The 27642-nt window shown below is 42.4% G+C and overlaps 1 protein-coding gene and 1 long non-coding RNA gene across 3 annotated transcripts; one reads left to right on the forward strand and one right to left on the reverse strand.

Moving 5' to 3' along the window:
- The first annotated feature begins 8557 nt into the window (after positions 1-8557).
- CLDN34 (claudin 34) lies at positions 8558-12187 on the forward strand. The gene is made up of 2 exons (XM_027735244.2): positions 8558-8586; positions 11177-12187. Exon 2 carries the CDS (start codon positions 11240-11242, stop codon positions 11882-11884), a length of 645 nt encoding a protein of 214 aa, XP_027591045.1. The 5' UTR covers positions 8558-8586; positions 11177-11239; the 3' UTR covers positions 11885-12187.
- Positions 12188-16998: 4811 nt separating this feature from the next.
- Positions 16999-27204, reverse strand: LOC120322855. 2 transcript variants are annotated; one of them, XR_005562790.1, is made up of 2 exons: positions 26369-27204; positions 16999-19698 (listed from the first exon to the last, which is right to left on the reverse strand). It is a non-coding gene; the product is annotated as an uncharacterized LOC120322855 (long non-coding RNA). The 2 variants fall into 2 exon arrangements; XR_005562789.1 differs by lacking the exon at positions 26369-27204 and adding an exon at positions 21755-22333.
- Between the last annotated feature and the right edge of the window lie 438 nt (positions 27205-27642).

Consider the following 27642-nt stretch of genomic DNA (forward strand, 5'->3'; position numbering starts at 1 on the left):
ACTGCACATCCCAGCCTTAGCCAGACTTGGCAGGATAGACAATGGTAATCACTCTAAAAGCAAAAGTCAAGCTGTTAAACAATTGAGCCCTTTGCCATGCCGTGACAAGAGCACCACTGCCTCGGGGTCATGTTTAGGAACACAGGAAGGAGCCTCCAGTGGCTCATTCATCCCATCACCTCTGGCCACCTCCATCTGCAAAGCAACATAGAGCCAACCCACTTGGAGGGCTCCCAACCCCCTCTCCTGGAGGCTTTCTTCCCCCTTCCTCAGGCACGTGCTGTGAAGCGAAGGGGGGTTTAACCCTTTCAAAAGCCCATCTTGCTTTTGGGGGGTTGTTATTGCAACAGCTATGGAGTTTGTCTATTCAGCTGTCCCATGGGCTCTTTATGGGATTTGCCTCAACAGTGGGGCAACAACTGGCATGAGGTTATTGTGCAATCTCTGAAAACACACCCTCATCTTTTAAGTTTTGCTTTTTGATGTCATTTAACATACTGTTCACAATGTATTTGTGATCCATGTTTGAAGAGGCATGGGCAAAACAGGAAGAAGGTCTACTGCTGCTGGGCCATGAAGCACTTAATGATGTGAGTTGTGTTGAGTTGGTAGAGTTGTCTCATCTCTGAATTTCACAGGTTTTAAAGGACAACTTGCTTTGGCTGTAAAGGTATACAGTTAGGAAAGGTGTTTACGTAAATATTTTTCTGAGGCTCAAGCTGTGGTTTTAGAGGCCCACACAGGTTCAGTGTTGGATTTGGACAGATATTGGTCTGATAATCCACTGAGGTCAAGTAGTGAGTGACCAAGAGTGAGGAGGCAACAATTCTAATCCCCAGTTCACAGATCACAGACTGGTAAGCTGCATGCAGGGAGGCTGCTGTGCTTTCTGGAAGAAGTAACCTTTGTCTTGAAAAAAAAAAGCGAGAAAATACTTGTACCTGAGCCTCTGAGCTATTTACAGGCTCTGTCTGCTGCTACTCGTTGGGCAATGCATCTTCCACAACCTCTTGATTTCAGGTTGTTTTTTTCAGCATGGCAAATAAAAGGAAAAATAACTTGAAACAAATATTTCCTGTTCTGTGGTATTGAACAATGAAATTGTAAACCACAGAAGGGACCATGCTTGATCTAAACGCCTTTGAAGTCAGCAGAGCTCTTTCCACTGATTTCAATGCACTTTGGGCCAAGGCCGCAGGAGGAAGAAAGCAAATGTTTTCTGCTTGAAAAAAGTTTTAACCATTGGCATTCAAAGAGCAATAAAGTCTGATGTGTAAAATGTGCTCCTTTAAATAAAGTAGTCAGAAACTTAGTTAATTTCCATCTGCTTCCTAATAATTTGTCACTTACAGTAAAAATGAATGTGTTTATCATAATCACACATTGAGAAGAAAAAGCACTTAATGCTGTCATTCACTTCCTATCTTGCTTCCATTCCATTTTGTGCATATCGTATTTCTCACTAATGTGATTGTGCTTATGCTGCTGGTTATGTTGTCACAGATTAAGCACTGTAGATTTCCAATTGAATTAAACTTCACTGCACTGAGGGTGGTTGACAAATATATTGAAATCATTATTTTTCTGTACAGTTTAATCTCTAAAACATCACAGTGGGTTTGGTTTTGTTGTGTCGGGTTTTGCAGGTTTTTTTCGTGACTGAGGAGGAATAGATCAGAGATAGAGAAACTGGGGAGCAAAGAACTGTTGTTCTGGGAGTAGTGTAGGGGATGCCACTCCTATCACAGAGTTAGCCAAGTAGGCTGCATGCAGCAGCTTCACGTGTAAAATCAGCAGTAATTTTGCCTGCATATTTTGTTTCACATAGTTATTAAATGCAAGGAAAGGAATCTATCTGCTAGCTGCCTACTGCTCAAGGATGCTGTCCTTCTGAATCAACAGGCTCATCAGCATGTCAAAAGGCCATACTCAGTCTAGCAGATGACAGCAGCCCATCGGGTGGATGGCCCATGGGTGTGTCGCATCTCGGGCTTTTTGTCATGCAACAGCAAAGCCTGAGCAGCTGAGTTTGCCTGTGCAACAAACCAACCCCATCCAGCTGAGACCAGCCAGAGAGAAGATCCCAGACTGGAGAGCTGCAGAAGATGACAAGATTCTGTTGCCGTGGCCAGGCTGCACTACCTGCACATGAAACCTTATGAATCAGTATTGGCTGGAAGACAGAGTAGGAGAGGATTAAGGTGATGCAGAAAAGCGAAGGACATGAATTAATGACGTTTTTCAGCCTTCTTTAGTGGTGGCAATGACCAGCCATGTCGCACGTTACAGGTGAGAAGAATTTTTCAATGAGGCTTCCCATTTCAGGATATTTCTATGAAATAAACTTACCTGTCTTTTAACACCAGGCTTTGAAATGTCCTCCTGCTGTAGGACCAGTGCGTCGTTTGGACTTTAGCAGAGTTTAGAATAGGGTTCAAAGAGGAGAAATCAGAATGGAGTTAAGAACATTCTTCCCATTTGCAAGAACCATTGTTTACATTCATGGGAAAACCATGAAGCAAGGCAAACATAATTTTTAAAAATGTGTGTTGTTAAGCATCTGGGATAGCAAACACAGTACTGTTTGTACTAAAGTATGGGTGCTGCCAACCACAGTCCATCAAGAGACCAGTTCAGCTTGAATTTACTCCTTGAAAGCCCTCCTCCTTCGCCCCTATATTTCTTCCCACTACAGAGCTGCATAAATACAAGAAGAAAAATCTAACAAAGAAGAAAGGATTATGAAATCACTTTGTTCTCTTTCAGATGAGAATTCCGTGTCCTTCGGGCTGTCAGGCAGAGGCATCGTGGTCTCAAGCTGGAAAATCATGTAATCAAAAAGGCAGATTTTCTGAATGGGTATCTTACAGGAAAATGAATTTTCCATGGGAGTTATCTATATGTTTTGGCAAGTGTTTTACAGCAATTAGAATAAATGGCACACGGTAAAGCTTTCGTATTTTTATAATATGTTAATGATTAACTTACTTCCTACATCTTTGTTGACTTAGTGGGAGAGTGACAAGGAACTGTGAGGTACCTATTTGGTAGCGTAACAAGTCGGACAATTTGCACGGGCATTTTTTTCCACTTCCCTTCTGGAACTTGCTTCATCCAGCTGATACTGCTTCACAGCCTTAGGCAACTCTCAGACTCACAGAAGTAAGTCCCCTTTTTATTTTTAATATGACTTATTTTATGAAGTGCTGATAGAGAACAGATGGGGAGAGATTTAAATATTTGTTTGTTTCCTATAAAGAATGCTTTTCCAACTGGGAATTGAAGAATTAAGTTTTCAAGCATTAAATCATAGGGATATTGCTAAGAAGAGACCTTTGAAATTACTATGCTGTTGGGGCTTTTTTAAAACTCCCTTTCTACTGCAAGACTTACATTAAACAAAGGATTTGGTTAGTAAACCATGTACAGTATAGCCCAATAAAGCTACATCTAGGCTATAAAACTTTACAAAAGCAGGATTTGAATGTCAATGTCAAAATGCACGCGGTGCCTAAGAATATCTAAAGCAAGAATATTTGCTTAAAACATGAAATAAGTGGAAATTAATGAATTCCTGCTTACATTGGCTGAGAAAAACAATTTTGTGCATATTTTATATAGGAAGAGTTTGTCGTGAACTTTCTCTTCAGGGTGGTTACAAGTTGCAGTGGAATTCCTAAAGCAAAACTTTCTTTCAATAGGCAGATGGGTTGCAGACAGGGAGACTCAGACTTCTCTCATCTATTGGAACATTTCTTAATGTATTTTATCTTAGCTTTGCTATCATTTACTAAGAAACAAGGATTGCCTCCTGTCCTTTTGGAAAGCCCTCCTTTCAACCACCCACCCACTGTCTGCGGAGGAAATCTCATGAACAGGTTGCTCTGTGCAGGTTGTGTGCTCTCCCGTTCCCCCCTCGGCAGTAGCTCCTTCCACGCATTCGGCTCTGGCAATGCTCGTTTCCCCTAACCTGGTGCCCATGCAGCATGTCCAGGCTAACACTCCAGGTGCCCAGAAATTCTTAATTTCTCCTGCAGGCTCCAAGAAGCATTAGTTCCCGTTCTTTTGGGTAGAAGGTGTCGCCTCTGGTGACATCTTCCCAAACCCCGAGGCTGTATTCAGTACCCTCATCTTCCCTGTCGTGTGTGAGCTCTCTGGGACCTGGGTATGGTTGCTTTAGTTACACTACCTACCCCTCAGAGCTCTTTTCTCTGTGCCAGACACACAAAGTAAGCAAGCTTTTGGGATCTCTCTGCTTTCTGAAGCCTACTGAAAGGATGCCATCTCAACACAGCCAGAGTATCAGCCTTGGTTTTCAGGGGCTGTCATTTTTGGAATATCCCTAAACTGTTCTACTTCAGTTCTAAATGGAGCTTCCTTCAAGACAGAGGCAAAACAACCTGTAGAAATTCTGATAATATGGGGTGATCTGGGTCCTGGGTCAAACCCACTGCCATCTCACTGCCTACAAACCTGCAATGTTTTCTTAGGTAGCAAGAGCTTAAGGTGGGCTCAACCACAGAAAAGTGAATTAGGGTTTGAAAAAACAGTGAAGAATATATAGAAATTATTGATTTCTCTTCATCCTACCATCAAAGCAAATTTAATTATTTTCCTGAAGTAAGCAAAGAACTTTTACACAGCTAATTTCAATGTATTCATACTTGGTGGAACAGTAATAAAGATTGCTTTGGTTTGCTTGTTTTGAAACACGATGATGAGTAAGTGGAAGGAGCGGAGTTCATAACACTGGATAGTGACATTTGGAGGAAGGGGGTACATAAGGCATGTTATATCTGGAAATGACTTTTCCAGTAATTGCTAGCCCTATTAGTTTATCTTTTCTAATTGAAAATAAGTGTGTTAGAGACAGCTGGAACCTAAACATGAGATATCAGGGAGACTGTGTTCAAGGAATGGGCCATAAATGCAGCTAACTTTATTTCTAGGAAACTAGGAACAAAACAACTGCCACACTGAGTGTTTGTTTAAATGTCTTTTGAAGAAACTAGAAATAGACAGTTTTAGCAGCCAATGCTGGCAACTCTTGTGGCCAGGACCACAGCAAGTAAACAACCTTAGACATAAAGCCACATTTCAACCAGAGCTGTGCTGCCACAGGGATGTTAGAAGACTAAAAAATATTTATGATGTTCTCTTCTAGACACATCCAAACTTAAGGGTCTAGGGCATTAGTACAGGCTCTTTGAGTATCATGTCAAGGATCATGCAATTTGTGTAAGACTTCCACAAATTCATACCACAAGCCCTAGCTCCCTCTCACACTTCCCTGTAGCCTTTTTCAATATCTGAGATCTTATGCTCAAGGTGTTAATGACTGACCCATCCAGCTCTGCCTGGTGCCTCAGGTTCCAGATGGGGGCAGATACTGCAGAGGAGATACTGCTGTTGAGGAATGTTTACCCAGCACATACCAACCTGTAAAGGACCTCTGCTAAACGGCAAACTCCCTCCATGCCGCTGAACGCTGGAGCCATCTGGCTCTTAAACTATCATAGGAAATGATTCATTTAAAGACAAGTCTTGTGGGTGATTGCATGGTTGGGGGCACTCTCTTATGCTACCCTATAAGTTGGACATCTGTCCCTGGCACAGGCCCTCATTCCCCTCTGAGGGAGTCTGAGACCCAGTAATGTCATAGGCCAAACAATATTTAAATGCACAAATTAAGAGAATATGCTAGGGTTTTTCCCCCTGTATTTGCCTGCAGGGAACAGGTTGCCCAGAGAAATTGTGGACTCCCCATCCCTGGAAATGTTCGAGGCCATGTTGGATGGGTCTTTGAGCAAGAGGTTTCCCCGCCCGTAGCAGGGTGTTGGACTGAGATGATCTTTAAGGTCCCTTCCAACCCAAACCATTCTATGATTCTATCTGGCTTTTATTCAAGTCCCTACCTGAAATACATCTGTGAAGGAAAGCCCTTCCAAATGAAGGAAATGAAAGATGTACTAAGAGAGAAAATGACTATCAAATGAAAAGCCTGCAGAAGCAGCTCTCTTTTTTTTAGCTCTTGTCTCTAGACTTTCGTAAGACTGACCCCAGAAGCTGCTGGAATGCTTATTGGATTGGGCTGAGTTGATTTTAAATGAAAATGTGGATGAAATCATGGGACACTGAGAGATGGCACTATAGCCACCTCTCAAAACATTTCTTACTTCTTTGGGTGAAAAGGGTTTTCAGTCATGCTTTTCTTTCACTGACAGAGACACCACGCAGACCTAGCTTGTTCCTCTTGGCGAGATTGCCTTTGTAGGCTGACTCCATCCCATGAAGTGGCTTGTGTGCAGACTTGGAATGCTGAAATCTACAGCTTTGAGTGAGCTGCCGAATCAAGAACCACATGGCAGTGACACCAACCGATTACTCAGAGGACCTCCTGTAGCTGATTGAATGAGTTCATTTGCCTTACAACTTTTCGTATAGTGATACTGTTGCATCATGATGTTATTCAGACCACATAGGTAATCTTACTACACAAATTAAATTAATTCAAAATATTTATAGAATTACTAAAGCATGAAACCAGACAACAGATCATGCTGTCTGTGTTAACACAGCCCTGCCATATGATTTTTTTTTTTTTTTTTTTTTTTTTTTTTTTTTTTTTTTTTTTTTTTTTTTTTTTTTTTTTTTTTTTTTTTTTTTTTGGTGGGTGACAAGTTGGTGGCAGATCAAATTCTTCCTTTCCAAAGGGAATGCCTCTGTCTTTGCAATCTACAGGAATGGCACCGCTGGTGTTTTAGCCAAGTTCAACACCTGCATCACCCACCTCCTGTGGATGAAAACTTGCACAGTGTCACCCCCAAGGTGTGATCTTTTTCAGGGTCCAGCTGAGACAAAAAGCTTGTCCATGGCTTCGAAGGGACCTTACAAAGCCCTGACTCAGGTGCTGCTGTTCACCCCAGCCTTGCCAGGGGCCCTGTTGCTCTTCTTGCTCCAACCTCCCTTCCTCCCTTCTTCTCACCCTCCCTTCCTCCTTCCCTCCCTTCTTGAGGTCTCAGCAAGGGAGCTTCTGGGACGGGTGAAATCCTGGAGGGAGACGCCCTCTGCAGGTCGCTCACGGTTTTCCTTGGCATCTGCAAGCAAAATGTCTTTTTTGGAAATACTTGACACAGTAGTCCTGAAAAATCAACGTATCTTGCTACACCTGGGGGAAAATGAGTTTCCCTGATCCTTGTTGCTAAAGGTTTTCTTTAAAAACAATGCTTCTGGCACTGTTCTCTTTTGATGATATCAGCAAAACCTATCGTGTGTTTATTAATATTCATAGTGATAGACACTGTAATCAGGAACTGATTTGCTTTCATTTTGACATGTTTTTCATATGGCAAGAAAAATCCTGTAACTATTTTACCTTGATATTTTGTTCCTTATTTTCTTGCTGAATCTTAATATCAGGAGGTAGTAAATATAGGCTTCTGTTTCATGTTCTAAAACAGGCAAGTGTGAGAACTATAACTCAATTTCATCATCGATCTCAAAAGTACTTCTTTTGAACGTTGTTCTTTCTCTAAGTCAGTGATACCAGGTTAGATCAAATAAGCTCCAGGGTGTGGAGGAATGAACCAAAATGAATCATACAAATTTTTGTGTGTCTAGACATTTGATAATTCACCTAAAGCCCATCTTTGTCAGCTGGTTGTTCTCCAACGTTTTCAGAACTTTTGTATAAACCTTGAATTCTTTCATCTTGTGTGTTTGCTTGTTCTGTGGGGGTTTTTCGTGAATCTCAAAGGAGAAAGTACTTTTCCTATTTTTTAATTTTATAGTTCAACTCTGGAGACAATTCTAAGTGTCTTAGCATGTGAAGATTTGATAGGGGGCTCAGAATCACAGATACAATCTCAATTCTGTGAGCAGGCAGGTGGGTACATTCAGTCAATGAAGTTACACACTGATAACATACTCTGAAAAGCTTTCAATGACAGGGATTCACCTGCTGACCTATATTTTATGACCTTGATACCAGCAAGTTGTTTAAATGAATATTTATGATGTACATGAGAAGTACTACAGACATATAGGCTCTGCACAAAGTGGTGTTTTCATATGGTTCAGGTTTAGCTACTGTGGGCTCAGCTGATTCCAACAGAAGCAGAAGGGAGTCAGCATGGGACTCCCTTGCTTGTGCTCATTTCCCATCACTGGACATGAACAGAAAAGATGCTATTTTGACGTGGAACTGGGACAGAAAGAAAACCATTCATAATATCCTGTGGGGTTACTGTGCTCTGTGTCTGGTAACAACAGTTAATTAGAAAGGGGGGTTTATAATCACTTTGTAAATAACACAGCAAATATAGAAAGTATTTATAAATTGGTTTTGGTTTAAGTAGATAAAAGTACAGAAGACTCTTCCAGAGCAATTTCCTCCATGCCAGAGAGGATTAAATGTACGCTTGCAATAATGGAAATTAATATGTCCCACAGGAATCAGTCCTATTGGAGATACACAGGTGAGCTGGGAGGCCAAAACGATAACATTGCAGATGTTGCTGTGTTTGGCTGGCATCAAAAATCACTCTGTCCCATCCTCTTATTGCTGGCATCAGCTTCAGGACTGAAGTAAGTATGTAATGATCAGTGGTATAGAAGATGGACAGTGTTTGCCTAAGGCCATATTGTTATGAAGATATTTTTTATTTAAGATTTCCACAGATGGATTTTTGCAACTAGATTGTATCATCTACTGCATCTGTTTAGTTTAAGATCAGTAAATAGAAAAGTTGTTGCTTTGGTAACAAAACATTGTTGCAGATTGTGATGGGGGGAAACAGTTTTTCCCCCTGAAGTTATAAAATGGTAAAACCCCATGGGGTGGTGACCCTTGAAGTTTTACCCAATGAGCGCTTCTGCAAAATATAAACATATCACAAGCAGAACGGAAGAGAAGGTCATTGTAGGGGTTGTTGAAGAGGTGGCCATGTTGTAGAGCCACGAGGAAGGGGCTCAGAGCCCCTTGGGGCCTCTGGGGCCCCCCCCACCAGCCCCGGCTGGGGGCTGCAGGGACTTGGAACAGTGTTAGACTGGGCTAAGTACCTATAGCTAGAAGGAGTTTTCTCCACCTTGAGTGGGCAGCAGGAGCAGCGGTAGAGACAGCAGTGACCAGAGACTATGGCTGAAAGCCAACAGATAAGAACTGAACCGGAGGAGCAGCAAACAGCATGCAGCCAAGGAAGACACAGAGTTGTCTGAAGAGAAAGAGAGCCAGCAGCAGAGAGAGCAGACCTAAGCTCTACAGAGAGAGTTTTTGGGGTAAGAACTGAACCAAAAGACCCCAAACTCCTTGGAGACCCCTCCTAGAAAAGGGGAGGATGATGGACTCTTACTTGAAAGAGTCGTGGAGTGCTACAGCACTGCAGAGAGGAGCTGAAAAGCTCAGGCGTCCTGGAAGGCTGGACTGGGACGATTAAAAGAATGCCGAGGGGGTGACCTTGGCCCCCCGTCGCCGCTGCTGCTAAGCTAAGCTAAGCTAGCAGCCTGAGATCAGAGCCCAAGAGCTCTGTAGGGAACTTGAATCCCCTGAAGATAAGGACCGTCACGAAGACCCCTGCGCTTTGTGATATGACCGTGGTGAAGCGAGTTTTGTCCCTGCTACGCAGCCCATGGAAGGGAAGACCCTCGCTTGGAGACGACGGGCCGAGGGGCTTGGATACCCCCTCGTGTGTACTGGCAGAGATCCAGCTACAGCTGCTGCATGAGAGAACCTGCTGCCCTAGAGAATGCTGCTCTGAGAGTAGAAAGGATCTTTCCTTCTTCCCTCCTGGACTTTTATTTGGAGGGGAGAAGAGATTTGATCCATTGTAAATACTTATATCATGGTAGAGATAATTAAGATTGTATATAATCTATTGTAGTATTTATTTTGTACAGTCATTGTAATATATTCCCTTTCCCCCATTCTGAGTCTCATGTGATGTCTGGAAAATCCATCTCACATTGGGTTGAAATGTGGGAGGGGGTTTGGACTAAGGAATTGGATTTTGGGGCTCTCAAACCATGACACAGATCTATCTTATTATTAGACTTGAGTTGGTACAATATTTCTTCAGTCTTGAATGAAATAACAGCAGAAGAAAAGGTATTTTAAATATAGAGATTCCTAGAACCTTTCAGATCTACATTATAAGTTCAAGGTCACATCTTCTCTGATCACAGATCATTCATATAATTATCCAGATGGTTGTGCAAAAGATGCGGGAAATTAACGGGTTTGGGTTTTTTTAAATAGAATAAAAGCCTAATTCCCATTCGGAATGTACAGTCAGCAAACAAAGCTTAAATCTTTTGCTAGACCAAATAAATAAAATATTTCCCACCACAGTCTTTGGATGATTTGAGCTGGGGAAACTGGGCAGATTATGAACTAGTGGGATTTGCAAAGGTGAAACACTAAAGAAATCTTGACTAAAGTTTGAGGGTGGGAAAGCAATGGCGGCACATCCAAGCTCCAACCCCTGCACAGAGCATTATATTTCTGTTTAATTCAAGTGTTTCTGCTAATTCATGGTTAAATAATCTAAAAATTGTCAAAGTTCAATGCTCATTATTAGACTTTGTGGTCTAGATTTGCTCATGCCTCTGAACTGTGGTGTTTTCTGTCTAACACTAGTCCCAGCAACTCTTGGCAAGGGCAGCACAAAAGCTGAAGTCTGTTCAGTTTGGGCTGCTGCACCAAAACCACAGCTGCCAGGAGAGAAGAGCACAGATTCTGCAGCTGTTTTGTAGGATCTCTTGCAACAGCCAGGGACCTGAGGATTTTGTCTGATTTAGTTTCTGCTAGCCAGTAACTCTAGGGCTCCTGATTATATGTAACATGTATAAGGATCTTTGAGCATAATGGTTAATTAACAAAGAAGAAAATAACTTGGAAAAAGACATGAGTTTTATTTTTGTGAATCTAAAAAGGAGATTGTAAGGGGAGCTAATCAGAGACTCTTTCTGCTCCATGGGATATGATGACATATACAGAATTAAAACAAATATGTTATTTGTCCATGGAAATTAAATTTCAACAGTTCATTTCAGTTGGGGAAAGATGACTACCATCCTCCCTCCACACATACATTGTCTCCTGATCGTTCTTTTTCACTGACAGGTTCACCTATTCACCCAAATAATAATCGCCTTTGTAATTTTATTTTTTTCTTTTCAGTGCCCCTCTCTCTTCACATGGCAACAGAGCAGTGCCTGCAACAGAGCAGAAGACCTCCAGAGGATGAGCTCCCTGGTCAATGCCTCACACCTCCAGCTCACTGCCTTCGTTCTGGGTACGGTAGGCTGGATCTTGTGCACCATTTCAATGGGAATGGTGGAATGGAGAGTGTGGCACGTGGACAACACCAGCATCATCTCCTCTGGCATTGCCTGGGTGGGGATTTGGAAAGTCTGCTTCATCAGTTACCTTCACGTCTCACCTGGCTATAGAGAACAGTTCTGCCATAAATTCAGTGGCTATGAGTCCTTCGTCCCCCATGAAATTTATGCTGCTCAGGGTCTCCTGTTGATCGCCATGTTCGTGGGCTTGCTGGGACTGGCTGCTACAATATTTGCTCTGAGAAATGTGTATATGGGAATCACTCACAAGACTCTTATTACCCCTTTCTTCCTGGTGGGTGGCTTCTTCTACATATTTGCTGGTCTGTGTGTCCTGATTCCTGTGAGCTGGAATTTCTATTCTGTAACGCACAACCGGAGCATTGCTTTTCCTTCTTCTTATTACATGCCCTCCAGTCCAGTGGCTCAGGAAGCTGGTCCTGCAATTCCTGTTGGGATTGTGGCTGTCATTCTCCTGCTGCTAAGTGGGACTTTTTCTCTCTCATACAGATTTCCAGGGACCGCAAATACTATAACAAAATCCTGACAGGACAAATCCCCCGTGCTATTTCAGAACAAGAGCATAGTCAAGAGACAAGGACAGCAGGACGAGTGGTTGTATAGTTAAGGGACTGCAGAATTTAATTTTATTCTATAGTAGCTATTTTCTTATATGAACCAATTGAGTTACCATCTTAATGGTCACATATGACCAGAGGTTCGTTTTTGAGATAACTGCTGTTGAGCAGCAACTGTGATTAAATTTTGCCAGTTGACCTCTTTTGTATGTACAAACACTACTGATTAATTTATTTTTTTGTTTGTGTAAACTATTAACCATGCTCAAGGAGCTGGCTCTGAATGAAATGTCTTGTTAGAAAAATGTGAAATAACATATATGTAGTGGTTTGAACCTTGTTTTCCCCAGAGGCTAAGAGAAGTGGTAGACCCCAAGGGGTGGAAACCCCTGGAAGTTTTGAAATTCTGCCCAATGGACGCTCCTGCGGAAATGTAAACATACCACAACCAGACCGGAAAAGAAGAGTTGTAGTTTTGGTTGCAGGAGAGGTGGCCATGTTGTAGAGCCACGAGGAAGGGGCTCTGAGCCCCTTGGGGCCTCTGGCCCCCTCCCAGCCCCTGGCTGGGGGCTGCAGGGACCTGGAACAGCATAAAGCTGGGCTAGGTGCCTGTAGTATGCCGGGAGATGTTTTCTCCATGGGCACAGAGCAGCAGCCGACGCTGACCAGAGAAACAGTGGCAGAGAGCCAGAGATAAGAACCTGAACTGAAGAAGCAGCAGAAGCAACATGCAGCACTGCAGAGGAGACTCCTGGAAGGAGAGTCGAGGAAAGGAGAGCCAGCAGCTGAGAGCTACAGAGTTCTTGGGGGTAAGACTGATACCAGATCCCCAAAACTCCTTTGAGACCTCCTGGAAGGAGGAAGATGATGGACTCTTACTTGAAAGAGCCTTGAAGTGCGACATGCACTGTAGAAAGGAGCTAGAGAGCTCCGAGAGGAATGCAGGGGGAGTTGACCTTGGCTTCCCCCCCCTCGCACTGCTGCCACGGTGGCAGCCTGAGAGACAGGGCACAGAGGCCCTGCAAGAGATACCAGACCGTCACGAAGACCCCCCTGTGTCTTCGTGATATGACGTGGTGAAACGACCTTGTCTGGGGTTACGAAGTCCACGGAAGACCCCTCGGTTGTGAGGCGATGGGGCCGAGAGAGAGGCTTGATACCTCCCTCGTGGATGCTGGCAGAAAGCCAGCTATCAGCTGCTGCATGCATGAGAAGAAGAAACCTGCTGCCTTAGAAGATGCTGCTGTTAAGGACTGGAAGGGATCTGTCCTTCTTTCCCTCCTGGACTTTTATTTGGAGGGGAGAAGAGATCTGATCCATTGTAAATACATATGTCATGGTAGAGATAGTTTGTGATCATGTGTATAATGTGATGTTATATTTATTTGTACAGTCATTGTAATATATTTCCCTTTCCCCCACTTTGGAGTCTGGTGTGTTTTGTCTGGAAAAACCTCTCTCACATTAGGTTGAGATGTGGGAGGGGGGATGGAGCTAGGGAATTGGATGTTGGGGCTATCTCAAACCATGACAATATATTAAATGTGAATTTGTTTGTACTAAGGTCTTTTTGTCCATTATTTAATTACAGCTGTAGTAAAGTATGTTTTGTGACAAGTCAAGACTTTTAAAACCAATAATATGAGTGTCATCATGGTTATGTCAAATGACTCTTCCCTGAATTGTCTAACAAATGTCTTGCCAGTTTCTCCTCTTCCTCTAGGGCACATAAAGGGCTGTGTCTTTATTGCTTCTGTTTTTCTTTCAAGCTGTTTGCATTTTATGTTGCAACATGTTTGCCTGTGGGGAAGGTGTGCTCTTAGTTCCTAACTTAGGCAGAGCCAAAAAGTCTGCAAGTGTTTGCTTCTTCATCAGACACTTCACTGAATCCAAAGGTATTGCAAAAGACAGAAACAACTTGTACAAGTTATTACAAAACTGATGTCAAAACCAGGAATATTCAGTGCAACTTTCAGGGTATGATTCATCTGATGTAGACATCTATATCTAAACCGGTCACTTCAGGCTCCGTTTATAATCAATGTAGAGACAAAGCCTTTTTTCAAGATGTAGATGCCTCGATTGGTTGGGAGACAACATGCTCCCTAAAAACCCGTTTCTCTTAGCCCACTGTAATGGTTGTAATAACCAGGGTTGCTACCTCTGGCACATACAACAAAACTTCACCTAAGCAAAAAAAAACCAAAAAAAAAAAAAGAGAAATGTCCCAAATGCTGCAATAAGAACAAATTAAAAAAAAAAAAATTCAGAGATTGGGATGAATAAGCAAACAGGGTTGACAAACTGATGATCTCTTGAAAGAGGTCCTCAAAAAGTTATTACACTTTTAAAGAAATGCAACAGGGATCTAAGTAATTTAGTTTTACTCTTTTAATTGTCCTGCATTTTTTAAAATACTCATGGATTCAGAGAAAGAAAATTTAACAAAAATATATTCTTGTACATTGCAAGACAAGGTAAAATGCCAGCAACCTGGATCATCTTGCTGGTGGCTGTTGCTATCCCAACTTATCCTAGCAGTTTAATTTTTCCTACGCATCTTCCACATGGTCTTGACTTTTCTGAACTGCCTGACTATGTAGAAACCCCACTGCACCTTCATTTTCTCTCCAGTCTCTTCTGAAACAGCAGCTTATCTCATCATTGGTAATTTTTTCATTGCTGCAAGAATTTATCTTTTGGCTGTTTACAATGCTGTAAAGCACTTTCAAGTGGTGTTTCAATGAAGGCAGTTTAATAGCTTGTTTATTATATATTGTTTCCAGTTTGATTTCTAATGTACAGCCTTTATGATGTTGGTAGGTTTTGGTTTTAAAGGTGCAAATCAATAGAACTGTTATCTCTTCCCACAGGGCCTATGATAATATTAGATTATATCATATTGTGGTTGTAAGGAAAAAAGAGACTTACCTATGTGTTTGTGCCAGCATTTCCCCACACTGGTAAACTACCAATATTCCCTGTCAAGGAATTAGAACTTTAACAGAAAATTACCGATTCTTCAACTCTGGTCGAGTTAATGTATGCACAGAAATATCAACAACCCCAACTGTATTTCTTAGCTCTATTCACTAAACTATTGGATTCAATTTACATATATACTTCTTGACTAAGAAAAAAAAAAGGAACAAACATCATCATATAGATGCCAAGTTTCTGTGTTGCTACCACTGCTATTTCCACTGGAGATTATGTTCACCTCTCCTGATGGGTGGATATGGAACACTGGCAGTATGTCAAACACAGGCTAGATAGTGAGGAAATTCCTCAGCTAAACACTGGAATACATTACCTAAGGAGATATGTGGGTTTTAAAATAAAGTTTTGTCAAAAAACGTTTAGGCAAATAGTACATGAGGACTGTAGGTGTGAGAGAGTCCATCTCAGGACAGAGTGGTGATCTAGATGGGACCCTTGGCATCCTTTCCCAGTCTTTTGATAGTCACATGGTTCTTATATGATAAAACATAACCTATGGTCAAATACTACTGTATATTAAGGCTCCCAGTCCTTCCCTAAAGAAAAGATAGGGAAAAAAAATCTTACAGAATCACAGAACATTTAGGTTGGAAAAGACTTCTAAGATCATCAAGTCCAGTCTTTGACTGATGATCACTTTGTCAATTAGACCATGGCACTAAGTGCTACATCGAGTTGTTTCTTGAACACCTCCAAGGATGGTGACTCCCTGGGCAGTCCATTCCAATGCCTGACAACCCTTTCAGTGAAGAAATTCCTCCTGATGTCCAGCCTGAACCTCCCCTGGTGCAGTCTGAGACCATTTCCTCTTGTCCTATCACTAGTTGCCTGGGAGAAGAGACTGGACCCCCACCTGGCTACAACCTTCTTTCAGGTAGTTGTAGAGAGAGAGTAAGGTCATACATGAACCTCCTTTTCTCCAGGCTAATCTTAGATTAGAACAAGGGAGAGGTGAAACTTCCACTGGTTGAAAGGGATCGAGCCTGTCTGACCTTGATCCCTCAGGGCTGTGTGATTCATTAAAATTTGCTGAATGTTTGTGTTCATTATGATTCTGATACTGGAGGAGTAAAGCCCATGTGATTTTACTTCACCAGCAAGGAGATAGGTTCTCTGTGCATATTTTCATGACACATTTATTTTAGAATTTGAGAAGCTAAATTACCTTTCAGTAGTTCAATTTGTTACCATGTCAGTTGTGCTTGTATAGGTAATTTTAGGGTTATCTGTAAAATCAGGCAGCTGAAGTGATCTTGGTTTAAAACTCAAAAATGCAAAACTATTTTGGAAGGCTATTTTTAACCTAGATTGCTTTAGGGAACTACCTTATAGCCTGGCCCCACAATCATTTGTAGCAGCACAGTTGAGGACAGGCAGCAAGCTGTAATGCAGACAGGAGTGAGTGGTCAGCGCTTTGAGGTACAGAGATAAGGGGCAAAAACCTCTTAAGCAAATTTCACCACTGAAGAGATCATATCGCGAAGCTCGTCTCCAGCTTCCGTGCAGACTGGGACCTGCTGCCTCCCCAGTGACAGCACCGCTTGCCTTGTGGGCTCCACCCTGTCTAGGAATGTCTCCACGCTGGCCTCAGTCTACACATAAACCAGTCTCACTTTATTTTTTCTGAGTTGACAATAAACAAGTACCTTGTGATTCACTCACATGTCTGAATTCACTGCTGGGCAAATGATGGGAATACCAAGACTCTTTGAGTTCTGCTGGGTACCTAGGTGTAATGATAAGGCCTCATCTTTGACCTCCATGACATACTCCTCGGCATTAATCTACCACAGGATGCATTTTGTTAACCTTATTTTCATGTACCCTCTACCTCACCTGTCCACTCATGGCCACAGACCAAAAAAATGTATGAATACGTGTTCAGTGTTCCTTTAGGATGGATGTGCAAATAGAAAATGGAGCTGAACAGTGCCTAACAATAAAACAGCCCCACAACACAAAGCCTGCTGAGACTTTCCCCAGATGGATATGCAATTTGGACCAATGTAATTTGTGTTCAGGCAAAGGAAGAGGGATGAACTGGAGACAAAGTACTGCAGAACAGGTCATCAAATTAGTCAGGTGAAGTCAGTAATCAAAATCTTTATTTGAGTCAGCAGTTTAACATGAAGACAGTCTTAATTGCCAATTTAGCTGATTAAAAGCAATGCTAGGCTCAGAAAGAAATGTCTTTCTTGTCACATGGCTTATGGTATATTACAGTGATGAGAAGGAGGGTGTTTTTCAGGGATATTTTTAGACCTTGGACCATTTTCCCCTTAGAATGGAAAAAGCCAAATGTCACAGCCAATTTCCTGCACTTTAGGCCGTTAAATACTTTAGGACAAAGAGTTTTTGCTTAAAAAAATGTTAGTCTGGCTGGCATAGTGTTTAATGGCAAATTGTTTTCTTAAAATAGGAAACCAATGTACATGAAATTAAAGATTCCCAGAAGAAACATGTTCTCTGTGAAAAGTATACCTTTTTCAAAACTGAAGCGGGATTCCTTTCTTTCTTGCCAACTTCATATTGTCAAATCGAGTATCGGCTCACAAAAACGTATTTTTCAACCAGCTTATTTCCCTTTCTGCTGCTCAAATATTTTACTCTGTTTCCCTTGCTTGAGAGAGTTAAATAATTAGCATGGTGCTTTGGAGCATGCTGGCTTTCAATTACTGTGTCAAACCCAACTGTATGCCAAACAAGAAAATGTAAGTGAATTTCATCTCAGAATTATAAAGCAAATAAATACTGACTCAAGGAATGGAGTACAGCACACACTGTTAACATCCAGTTCACAGTGTGTCACATCAACTCCTTTTTCTTGGGTTATGTGTGGGAAAGATTGTGAGGTTAATTCCCAGAATACTATTTTGAAGAAGCATATACATTCTGAATGTCTGACATTCTGAAACAGAAGGCAACACTGCAAAACAGCAGGGAGGGGGCCCACCATGCCCACATCTAACCACACCAACTTCGTCAGAGTCCTCCTTGATGACAACGACTCAGGTGGGAACTACATTCTTTTGCAGCACCGCAGACATCAGGGACCCCACTGACTGAGAGCCGGCAGCAGCCGTGTGTGCTGAACCCCACCCTGCTGCCCAGGCCAATAAAATAATTTGTTGTACTTTCTTCCACCCCAGACTATCCATCCTGGCTGCATTTGCCTATGGCGTGGCTGTGGCAGTTCTCAGAGGTGTCTGGACTGTGGCCTGTTTGGTACCATCTTCAGCTGTTCAGCATCAGGTATGCTGGGCTGGGTGTCACCTCCTGTGCAGCACCGAGCACAGCTTCCCAAGGACACCTCCATCATCTCCTCTAGCACTGCTCAGGTGGGAACTGGGAAACTTGAGTGGTCACTGAATAAAGGTCTGTCACAGAATCAGGCTCAGTGAAGATATTACTCCTGAAAACCTTGGTTGTTCAGAAGCTTTCACTGGCTGCTATGATCCTGGGTGCACTAGAAGAAACCTACAAGCTTTCCTCCAAGAAATAGTTATAAGGGCTGTACTCAAAATCCGCATATCAGCTTTTTCCTAGCTGGGGGCATGTGGAAAATGATCAATGTGTGTTAATCCCTGTGAGCTGCAGTTTCTGTTCTGCAGTGTGAGCCACAGTGTCTCATTTCCCCCTCTCCCCACGCCAGCCTGGGGCACAGGAAGCTACTGCTGCCACTCCTACCGGCATCCCTCACCCTGCCCCTCATGAGTGGGACCCTTTCTTTTTAACATAAACATGTCATTGTGCTGGATGCCAAAGCTCCTTCTGATAAAACGGGCTTCAGATGCCTGTGAGAAATGTGAGGCAGGGCTACAGCATAAACATAGCAAACCAGTGACCTCATCTGCTCAAGGAGCTCTCTGGGTTCAACTGTGACTCTTCGATGACATTCATCCTTTGCTGTCTCAATTCAGGAGAATGGCAATAAACTATGTGACAAATTATTTTCTCCCAAATAATTATTTTTTATTTGCTAACTTTGAAACACTGCTATGTCTCATCCAGGTATCTGAGTTCACTGCAGTGCTCCTTATGAATATTATTTCCAAAGTGATCTTCTGCATAGGTTGGATTTTTGTTTTTCAGAACTGTTTTAATAACATTGCTTTCAAACTGACCTGCATTAGTTTGCACAGAGATCATGGCCTGCATTACACACGATATTTGCCGCAGTTAAGTGTAGCTTTAAATGTTTTCACCTATGCTAGGAATAAAATGGGATCGTTGAAGTAACTATACTTTTTAATGTAAGGATTTCAAACTAACTAGTATGATATCCCTCTGGCAGGAAGGCACTCAGACATGCCAGTTCATCCTGTCTTTCTATGAGCACAGACCATGAAAGCATACCCCATGAACCTATCAATGTGATTAGTTGCAAGAGCGTTAATACCTTATCTTGTTTCTGCTGTTTCTCAGAAATGTTTGTATCCACCAGGACATCTCTCTATAAATAGCTTCATTTCCAGTGATAACGCAGGAATTCTGAGACTTACATTTTGCAGCTGTACATAGTAAATGTTGCTTGGTGTGCTAATTGTCCAGAATTCCCAAATGGTCCTGGTGACATTCGAAGAGGATACTGACATTCACCAAAGTTGGTGACACCTTCACTGCTTCCAGGGTCCTTCCAGCTGCCATGCTCAGTCCAGACCTCAGAAGCCGCTGTCAGGTGCTGCTCTTCCTTTTGGAAAGCTGGTCGTCAATCCATTTGAAGAAAGAATTGGCACCACCCGTACTCTACGCCAGGAGGAGTTTGGGCCACAAATTTCACAAGCTTTGACACAAACATTTAAACAGCAGTCACATAAAGATTGCTATTAAAAGCTTGCTTCTGAAAAAAAAGCATTTCTTACTTTTCAGAGGCCCAGTAATGCTTCAGAAAATCTGTTCCATTACTGAAACTTCACATGTGTTGCAGCAAATATAAAGTACTCTAGAGTAGATATAACCAAAACTAACCTGAGAGTGAAAAGATAATTCAGGCTTTTAGACCGAAAAGTAAGTCTTACAGGAGTCTGACTGTGGAAGTCAAAGGGAATTTATGAAAGTACTCAGCATCTTACAGGATTGCTCTTTAACTTTAGTCTGAAAAGGCTAAGCTTTGATGTGCAATGTAACTAACTGCCTGTTGACATGCTGTCAAAACTTCTTAGTTTGCACTACAGAAAAACTAGGCAGTTGGAAGAAAACTATCAGAAGTCCACAGAACCTGAATTACCTTTATTTTTGCAAATCATGCTGTTTCTGAAAAATCTGACAAGGAACTCCAATTCTTTTTAAATGATCCTTCTTGTAATGTCCACTACAATGTCTTAAGAAACATAAGGTTTTTTCTTGTATAAACAACCAGTGCACACTGGAGATCAAGAGTGAGACAGAAGAACACACAAGCAGATGAGCAATGAAGGACAAACCACAGGAGGTATAGTAGAAAAGCAGCACTGAACAGAGGAACCATAAAAAAAAATTCATGAGGGGTAAAGAAGAAGAAACTTGAATGAGTCACTGAGGACAAAACTGTGAGAGAGGCAGGAAAATGCAAATGAAGAAGAGAAAAGCAGAAAGGGAAATTGAGAAGAAGGTGATTCAATAAAGACAGGGAAGATTAGAGGTTAAAATCTGTTTGGAGTTGCAGAAAATAGTTTTTGCCTGTGCAGAATTCAGCCTAAAATGATCTTCTACTTATAAAATGAGAATGGATATTTTTATTTTTGGGATTCAGATTCAGAGGGAAGACTTTTAAAAAGAGTAAGTTACACAGAGAGAGAATTTAGCTGGCCTATGATTTCATGGTTGACAGAGTGCCTAGCACCCAAATCTGGAGAGCTTGGGGCAGGTACATCTGACAGTGAAGAATGCAAACAACTGCAGAGTTATATAACACACATAAAATACATTTTGTAGTATACATAAGACTTGGCAGTTCCTGTCTTCATACCAATATATATCTGCCTAAGCCTTTCTCAGGAATTAACATTGGGAGTTATAGGGATTTGTAAGTTAATGGCAAACATTTTATTTTAGGTTACCAGCACCATCACCCTGAGAAAGTGTATCCATGTATTCCCAACTAATAGCTTTCTCTGGCCATTCACTGCAGTCTGATGAATTACGCTGCAATAGGAAAATTTAACCCCAAAGCCAGTTTAATCTTTTGTTTACATAAAATCTTAAAAATCTTGTTCAGTTACTGGAAAGCCAGCAGAGGAAGTCCATATGAACACAGCCTTTTACAAATGCTCTCTCTGATTAATTCAGTGCTGGTGAGTAAACAAAAAAAGCAAAAATTCCCAATGAAAAAGAGCACTGTTTCTGCTTCATTTTGTCTTTTAAAGAAGGAACAGTGTAGAACAGAGTGAATAGACCGGATAGGAGGAGCTTCTGCTTTCAAGCTTTCACAAACTTTTTCATATCAATCCACTTTGGCAGATTGGTGTTTGTGACCAAAGTCTGGACTAGGAACCGCAAAAATGCTGTTACCCAGCTGCTGTGGTAAGTGATTTAATCTCTGTGCAATGCTAGACACACAACTGTTGGGAGATCCATTCATGTCTGTGTAGCACTCAGAGGATTGTTCGCATTGCTCAGACAACACCTGGATGGCTGAGCCAAGGATTGGTGATTTAATATCATTAAAAGTGAGTAGTAAGCAAGCAGCTACAGAGACCAGCTTGGTGTTAGGGCAGTCTGCCTTTTTGCCAAATCATCACCGGGAAAAAAATTGTCATCTGACATCATGAAATGAAACCAATTAACATTAGTTGGGAAATTGGGTCTTGTCCTAAAATAGATAAACATAAAGATTAAATATGCTTAAAAACTCTACTAACCTTACTTCAGCCTGCTTGGAGTAACCACCTGACAAAGGGATTATGGAAAAACCCCCCAACCTGTAACTTATGATGTCTGTGCTAGTTATTTGAATCCTCTTTTCCAATCACTTGTGAAATAATATTGTGAAATAATATTCTTATATGGCATGAATTTTTTTCCTGTTTTTTTTTTTTAGTATAGGTCTTTCTGATGGGCTAAATTGTACTTCTTCAGACTGAAAGGCTGGAAGGTTGCTATTGAGAGAAATAACTGGGGACTTTGGCAGAAGGAAATTGTAAAATCTAAAAAGGAGATGATCTTGACTGAGAAACATTCTATTCTCATGAAAGGCATGAAAGAAAATTTCCTTTGTAAGAAGGACTTTAGCAAAATTGTTAAAAAAAAGAAGATTCCTCTCAAAATAATTTGGTCAAGTGTTTTAGACCACAGATGCAATTGCAGGACTGTTGACTTGCAATGGACATCCACGACATGTTTCCTCAAGGGAAATCATCATAAAACAGTTTGTGTTGGAAGGGACCTTTAAAGGTTGTCTAATCAACCCCCATGCAGTGAGCAGGGACATCTTCAACTAGATCAGGTCCAACCTGCCCTTGAATGCTCCCAGGGATGTGGCATCTGCCACCTGGCTGGGCAACCTGTTCCGGTGTTTCATCATCCTCATTGTAAAAATCTTCTTCCTTATCTGTAATCTAAATTGATCCTCTTTTAGTTTAAAGCCATTACCCCTTGTCCTATTGCAACAGGCCCTGATAAATCTACCTCTTTTAACAATTTCCATGTTGATCAAGTCAGTTTAAAATTTTCCAATTAAATATATCAATTGAAATCTTAGGACAATAATTTGAGGATTTTTTATAGATGCAACCCACTAGAGTAAAATGAGCAATAATTTGTCATTGCTAAGAGGTCCTGAAATTAATCCTTGGGCTGAACTGCTGGAGGCCTGGGCTGGGATGAGGAATGAGTTGGTGTCAATTTCAGGCAAAAGTCTGGATGGTCACATGGTGGACTCAGTGATCTTACAGGTCTTTTTCAACCTTAGCATTTGTATGATTTTATGTTAACATGCTCATGTGAAACTTAGAACCCTAGAAACCATTCACAGCTTTTTTTCCCCAGCACGGTGTGGTGGTTTGGGCTAGGCCTTCCTTGGTGACCAGTCTGTAACCAAGGAAGGGCCCAGATTTACCCAGTATTCCCTACAATTTTTACGTAAGCCAGGTTACAAGAAGAAAGGAGGAAAGGCCTTTGCTCTCTTTCCTTCCAGCGGCTTGGAGGTGCAGGTTCCCTGCTGTTGAGTCTGCCGTGTTGGGGAGCGAGGCCTGGTAAGGCCTTGCCGACCTTGGGAGACGGAGGTTGCCGGCGATCGTTCCGGAGCGACTCTCAGTTGTCCCAGGAGAGTAGTGAGATATTTCTTTGCTAACTCTTTTAGTTGTTAGACATTGGGCTACTAATCGGGATATATATATATATATATATATATATATATATATATATATATATCTTATATTTCTTGTTTTTTTTTTTCCCTCTTCTCCCTGAGGTTTGGGGTGGGGGGGACTTCTTGTGGTAAGGTTTGGAGACTTGGCAGGGAGCCAACTTCAAACCATATCACATGGTGAATGAGAATAAAATGCAGTATTTTTTTTTCAATCAGATTTTAAAAGAAAACCTACCTTCAAACCCCATGCACAGAGCAATATACCACAGGGGACACCCTATTTCTCTGATCGTTCTGCTTCTGTATGATTTTGATCATACAGAAAAGAGCTTGGCTGCACAGCTGGGGGCCACAGAACCTGACTTGTTGCTCAAGATAAGAAATGTGCTCCTATGATAGAAAATGGTGATTGACAGCCTTGTAGGCATTTTGTAATGGCTCTCATTGCACATTCCGAGAGACCGAATCCACTTGAGGAGAGTCAAATGTGCTCTGTCTGCAGCTGCTGGGTTTTAGGGTATTCCAGGGGTGTGGATGGATCATGTTTCTAGAGCCTAATGAGGCTGTAGCTATTGTAGTTACTTACCTGTTCAGGAAAGTCTTGGCCTCTTGATGCAGAACTTCAAGAATCATTAAACCTTAGCAGGATACAACATAGACTTCAGATCTCCCCAGAACTCAAGCCTTTCCTTCTGTAAATTCATACTGATCCCAAGCACTGGGTTTCTCAGTGAATGCTTAGTTTTCTGCGTGGCCAATATTGCACCCAACAGAGATGTGACAACAGCTGATCACCTTCAGGTTAACAATTTCTTGTCCATAATTTTGATATTGCCTAATTGGAACTGCTTTCCAGATATTAGGGTGGGGTTTGTATACAGCATTATGCTTCCTATAGCAGGGAAGTTGTGGTATACTAAATTACTACTTTCAGCTCATCTGTGCATGTTTTATGGTTCAGACTCTGGAAACCCCACATTATTTCAAAGAAATTGTCTAAAAGCTTTTGTCATTTGTGATATAATCCTCCTGTCTCCACAGGAATTACTGTCCACCAAGACTGCCCTATGCTAGCTGCTGCCATGCAGATAGCAACCATATGGTTGGCCCACTTTACTCTGTGGGGTATCTCCAACAAAAAGTTCCAAAAATATCTCATTTTGTCTAGTGGGAGGAATCTTAACCGCCTTTCCTATCAACACTTTTTTAATGCCAGAAATCTCAAGTTCAATTTGTAATTAAAAACCAAGGCATTTCTTTTTCTCCTGAATTCAAATGCTCCTCCAGCACGGAGGTTCCTTCTCAGGAAGCTGGGGATGCTGTTTCTGTTGATTTCACTTTTGCTGTTATGCCATTCTGAAATGGGGCTTAATAATCCTTGGCAAATATTGCTTTAGGGTATATCCTACCAATAAAAGTAAAATAGTCTAAATTTGGGCTTTTGTAAGCAACAACAATAAAAAAGTTCTTTTTGTTAACTCAGAACAAACTTGTCCTCCTTGTAGCTCTGCGTCATCTGTTGGTTCATGGGGCTCTAAGAAATAGTTGCTCTGGGATTTTTTGTGTGAAATACCTTGCATTTTTAAAAAAACGTTTGCAAAAATACCTGAGACCAACCTCTCACATATTGCTGATGTATGTCTTGCATGGCAAAATTGTATGTATGTAAGGGCTGTCGTGGACCTTGCAGCGATTCATACAGAAAATCTTTATCTTTAGTTTGGCTAGCCAGTTTCAAATTGCATCTTTGAAACAGAAGTTTCATAATATCTCTAGAAATAGAATCATAAAATGAAGGGTATCTGTGGCTGGCAGAAGATGGAATGGTACCTCATGTTTTGTCATTTTGGCCTCTTATCTATTTCTTTCATTAAAGTTCTTTACATTACATTCTACGTATATCTACAGTGTGGGTAAGCAAATTCTGTCACGTGTAACACAGGTGTTGCACCTGTTTAATTGGGAAGAGAAACCAGCTTTGGGTGTCCTCTAGTGAATTCCAATCTGATAACTGTGGGCATGTACCAACACTAAAATACGGAATGCTTTTACATCATTAAAGTTAATGGACATGGATATTTTACATTTTAGACTCAGCATCCCATTAAAATGTCTTTCAAAATACTATATTATTCTCGATTGACGAAACTATAAGCTATAGCGATGTGACGAAATCTTTAGTTCTACAGCTGATATTTGCTTTCAGCTGTTGCCTTCTCCGTCAAGTTGTTCCTTCATTAAATTTATAAAGGTTTTAAAAAGTGAAAGAAAGGTAGGTGTTTGTTTTCTTGATGGTATTTGGTTCATGTGCAGATTCTCTATCTCCTAATGCCCCCCACTTTGGGAAGCAAAACTTGATGCATAGATTTGTTGTGGCCATGTCAAATATTTGCAGGTTTTTAGGTTAATTGTGATTTCCATGGTTTAACTAATGTACATGTCCACGGCCACAACTTTGTGTTTATATTCACCTTTTAGACTGTATGAGGATTAGAAAAAAAATAAAGATCTTTGTCTGTCTGGAAAGGGGGATGTCCTAGATTGGTTTTGTGCATTGCCACTAAGACTCTGTGGTTTCTTTGGGGCTGCCCCAATGGCATGGGCAAGGGGGCTGCAAAAGAGGGTACAAGGAACCTTAGGTAGTATAGTTGTGAGCCCATTGTACCTGCCCTATTTCTTTTTGCAGCTAAGTCACGAACTTGGTGTTCACCTAAAGGAAAGAGGTAGGTTTAATATGCAATTTTTTTGCCTTTAACTGAACTTGGAAGTGGCAGGAGAGGTATGCACCTGCCAACAATTCACTAAGAAAAGCAGGTGGGAGTTCAGCAGGTGGGTACCAGGATTTGTGAGAAATTACACTGACATATCCAGAACAAGGTAAACTTCATTGTCAATGTGAAGGTCAGTGTAAAGTTACATATGTCACATATGACTAGCACCATTGTTTTGTATTGCAGAAAGTTTGGTAAGTGTGAACTTGCTTAATATTTTTGAGTAAGCTAAATCAGAAGGGTCACTCTATGCACCAGATGATACACCCAGTGTTTTCAGAGAGCCAGTAGGTATCACAAAGTGGTTAGGGCTGTTAGATCTTTAAAAGGGATTCCTCCTCATGGACAGCCATGGAAAGTGTCATGATCTCATAATCATCTCTCACTCACATTACCTGAATACAGGGCACTTGGAGTTTGGCTTTATAACCACAGCTTTGCCTGCACTGACCAGCCGTGCTGGTAGACATGGAGGGTTGCAGTTCTCCACAGGGCAGAGCACACTTCAGTGCTCCTGTGTGGCCTATCAGCACCTCATTCATGAACTGTGTTGCTGTGACTCCAACTGATGGCTAGTGGTCTCAGCTGTGCACTTCTGCATCTCAAAGTTTTGCATCTACTGGTTATCTCACTTCCCAGGGATAATGTGGTCCCTACATACTCTGTCAGGAAGCAGTCACGGTGACAAAGCTTTCCCAAAAGCCATTGTGTGGGCCTTCCTCCTCAGATGAAAGGACTCCCAGGAGGGTCAGTTCATTCGGGATGTCCCTCTAGGGCTTGCTGGGAGCTGATGGTGGCAATAAACTCACAGTCCTTTCCGTATGGCACTTCTGTTTTGAGCAACAACTAGACTTGGTCACAAACAGGTATGAACAAGCCAAAGTAGAACAGGGCACGAGAATCAGCAGGACCAGAATTCCAGGTGGCAAGGCCATACGCCAACCGCGCTGGCAGGAGCAGGGATCCAGCCACATCACTGAGGAGAGACAGGGGCTGCAGGGGCATCTGGGGACCTGCAGCGGGAAAGCAAATCTTTAAATAGCTTCAAACCATATGTAACGTTAGTAATCGGGATGTTCAGTCCAGGAAAAACAGATACGTCTGGGAGAACAGCCTACGGAAAGGGTGCACTGTGAAAGTCGGGGGCTCTGGGGGTCCGCAGCACCCTCCGCTTCAACCGAGCCTCCAACCGAGCGCTGTGGCTCGCTGAGGCGGGCTTGGCGCTCCATCGCCGCCGAGCGCTCCGGCGGAGGCACAGGGCTTCTTGGCGCCTCCCTCCCCCCAGAATAAACGGGACACTGGAAGCTGCGGGGCCGCGGCGGGAGAGCCGATCCCGCCAGAGTCCCACACGCCCGATGGGCGCGGCCGGCAGGGGGCGCCCGGGGAAGGCCGGGCCCGTCCCGCGCCCCGCCCGCCGCGTTCCCGGCGGATCGTCCTCCCGGGGCAGAGGGACGGGCGCTGGGCCGCCCCTGCCCGTATCCGCCGCAGGCGTTTGAAGGACGCACCAGGGAGGACAAAGCAATGCCTCCATGGGGATGTTTCCCCCTGCTTAGGGCCGACAGACCAGTACGGCCCGTATGGGATGGAAAAAAGCTCTTTCCTCGGGGCCGGCTGGGGACTGACAGGCGGAGGTTGGCCGAGGTGGGCTTACGGATCTGTTGCCCCCGGG

Source organism: Pipra filicauda, unplaced genomic scaffold (assembly GCF_003945595.2).
Source record: "Pipra filicauda isolate LSUMZ 115617 unplaced genomic scaffold, ASM394559v2 scaffold160_size1671714_pilon, whole genome shotgun sequence".
Classification (NCBI taxonomy): Eukaryota; Metazoa; Chordata; class Aves; order Passeriformes; family Pipridae; genus Pipra; species Pipra filicauda.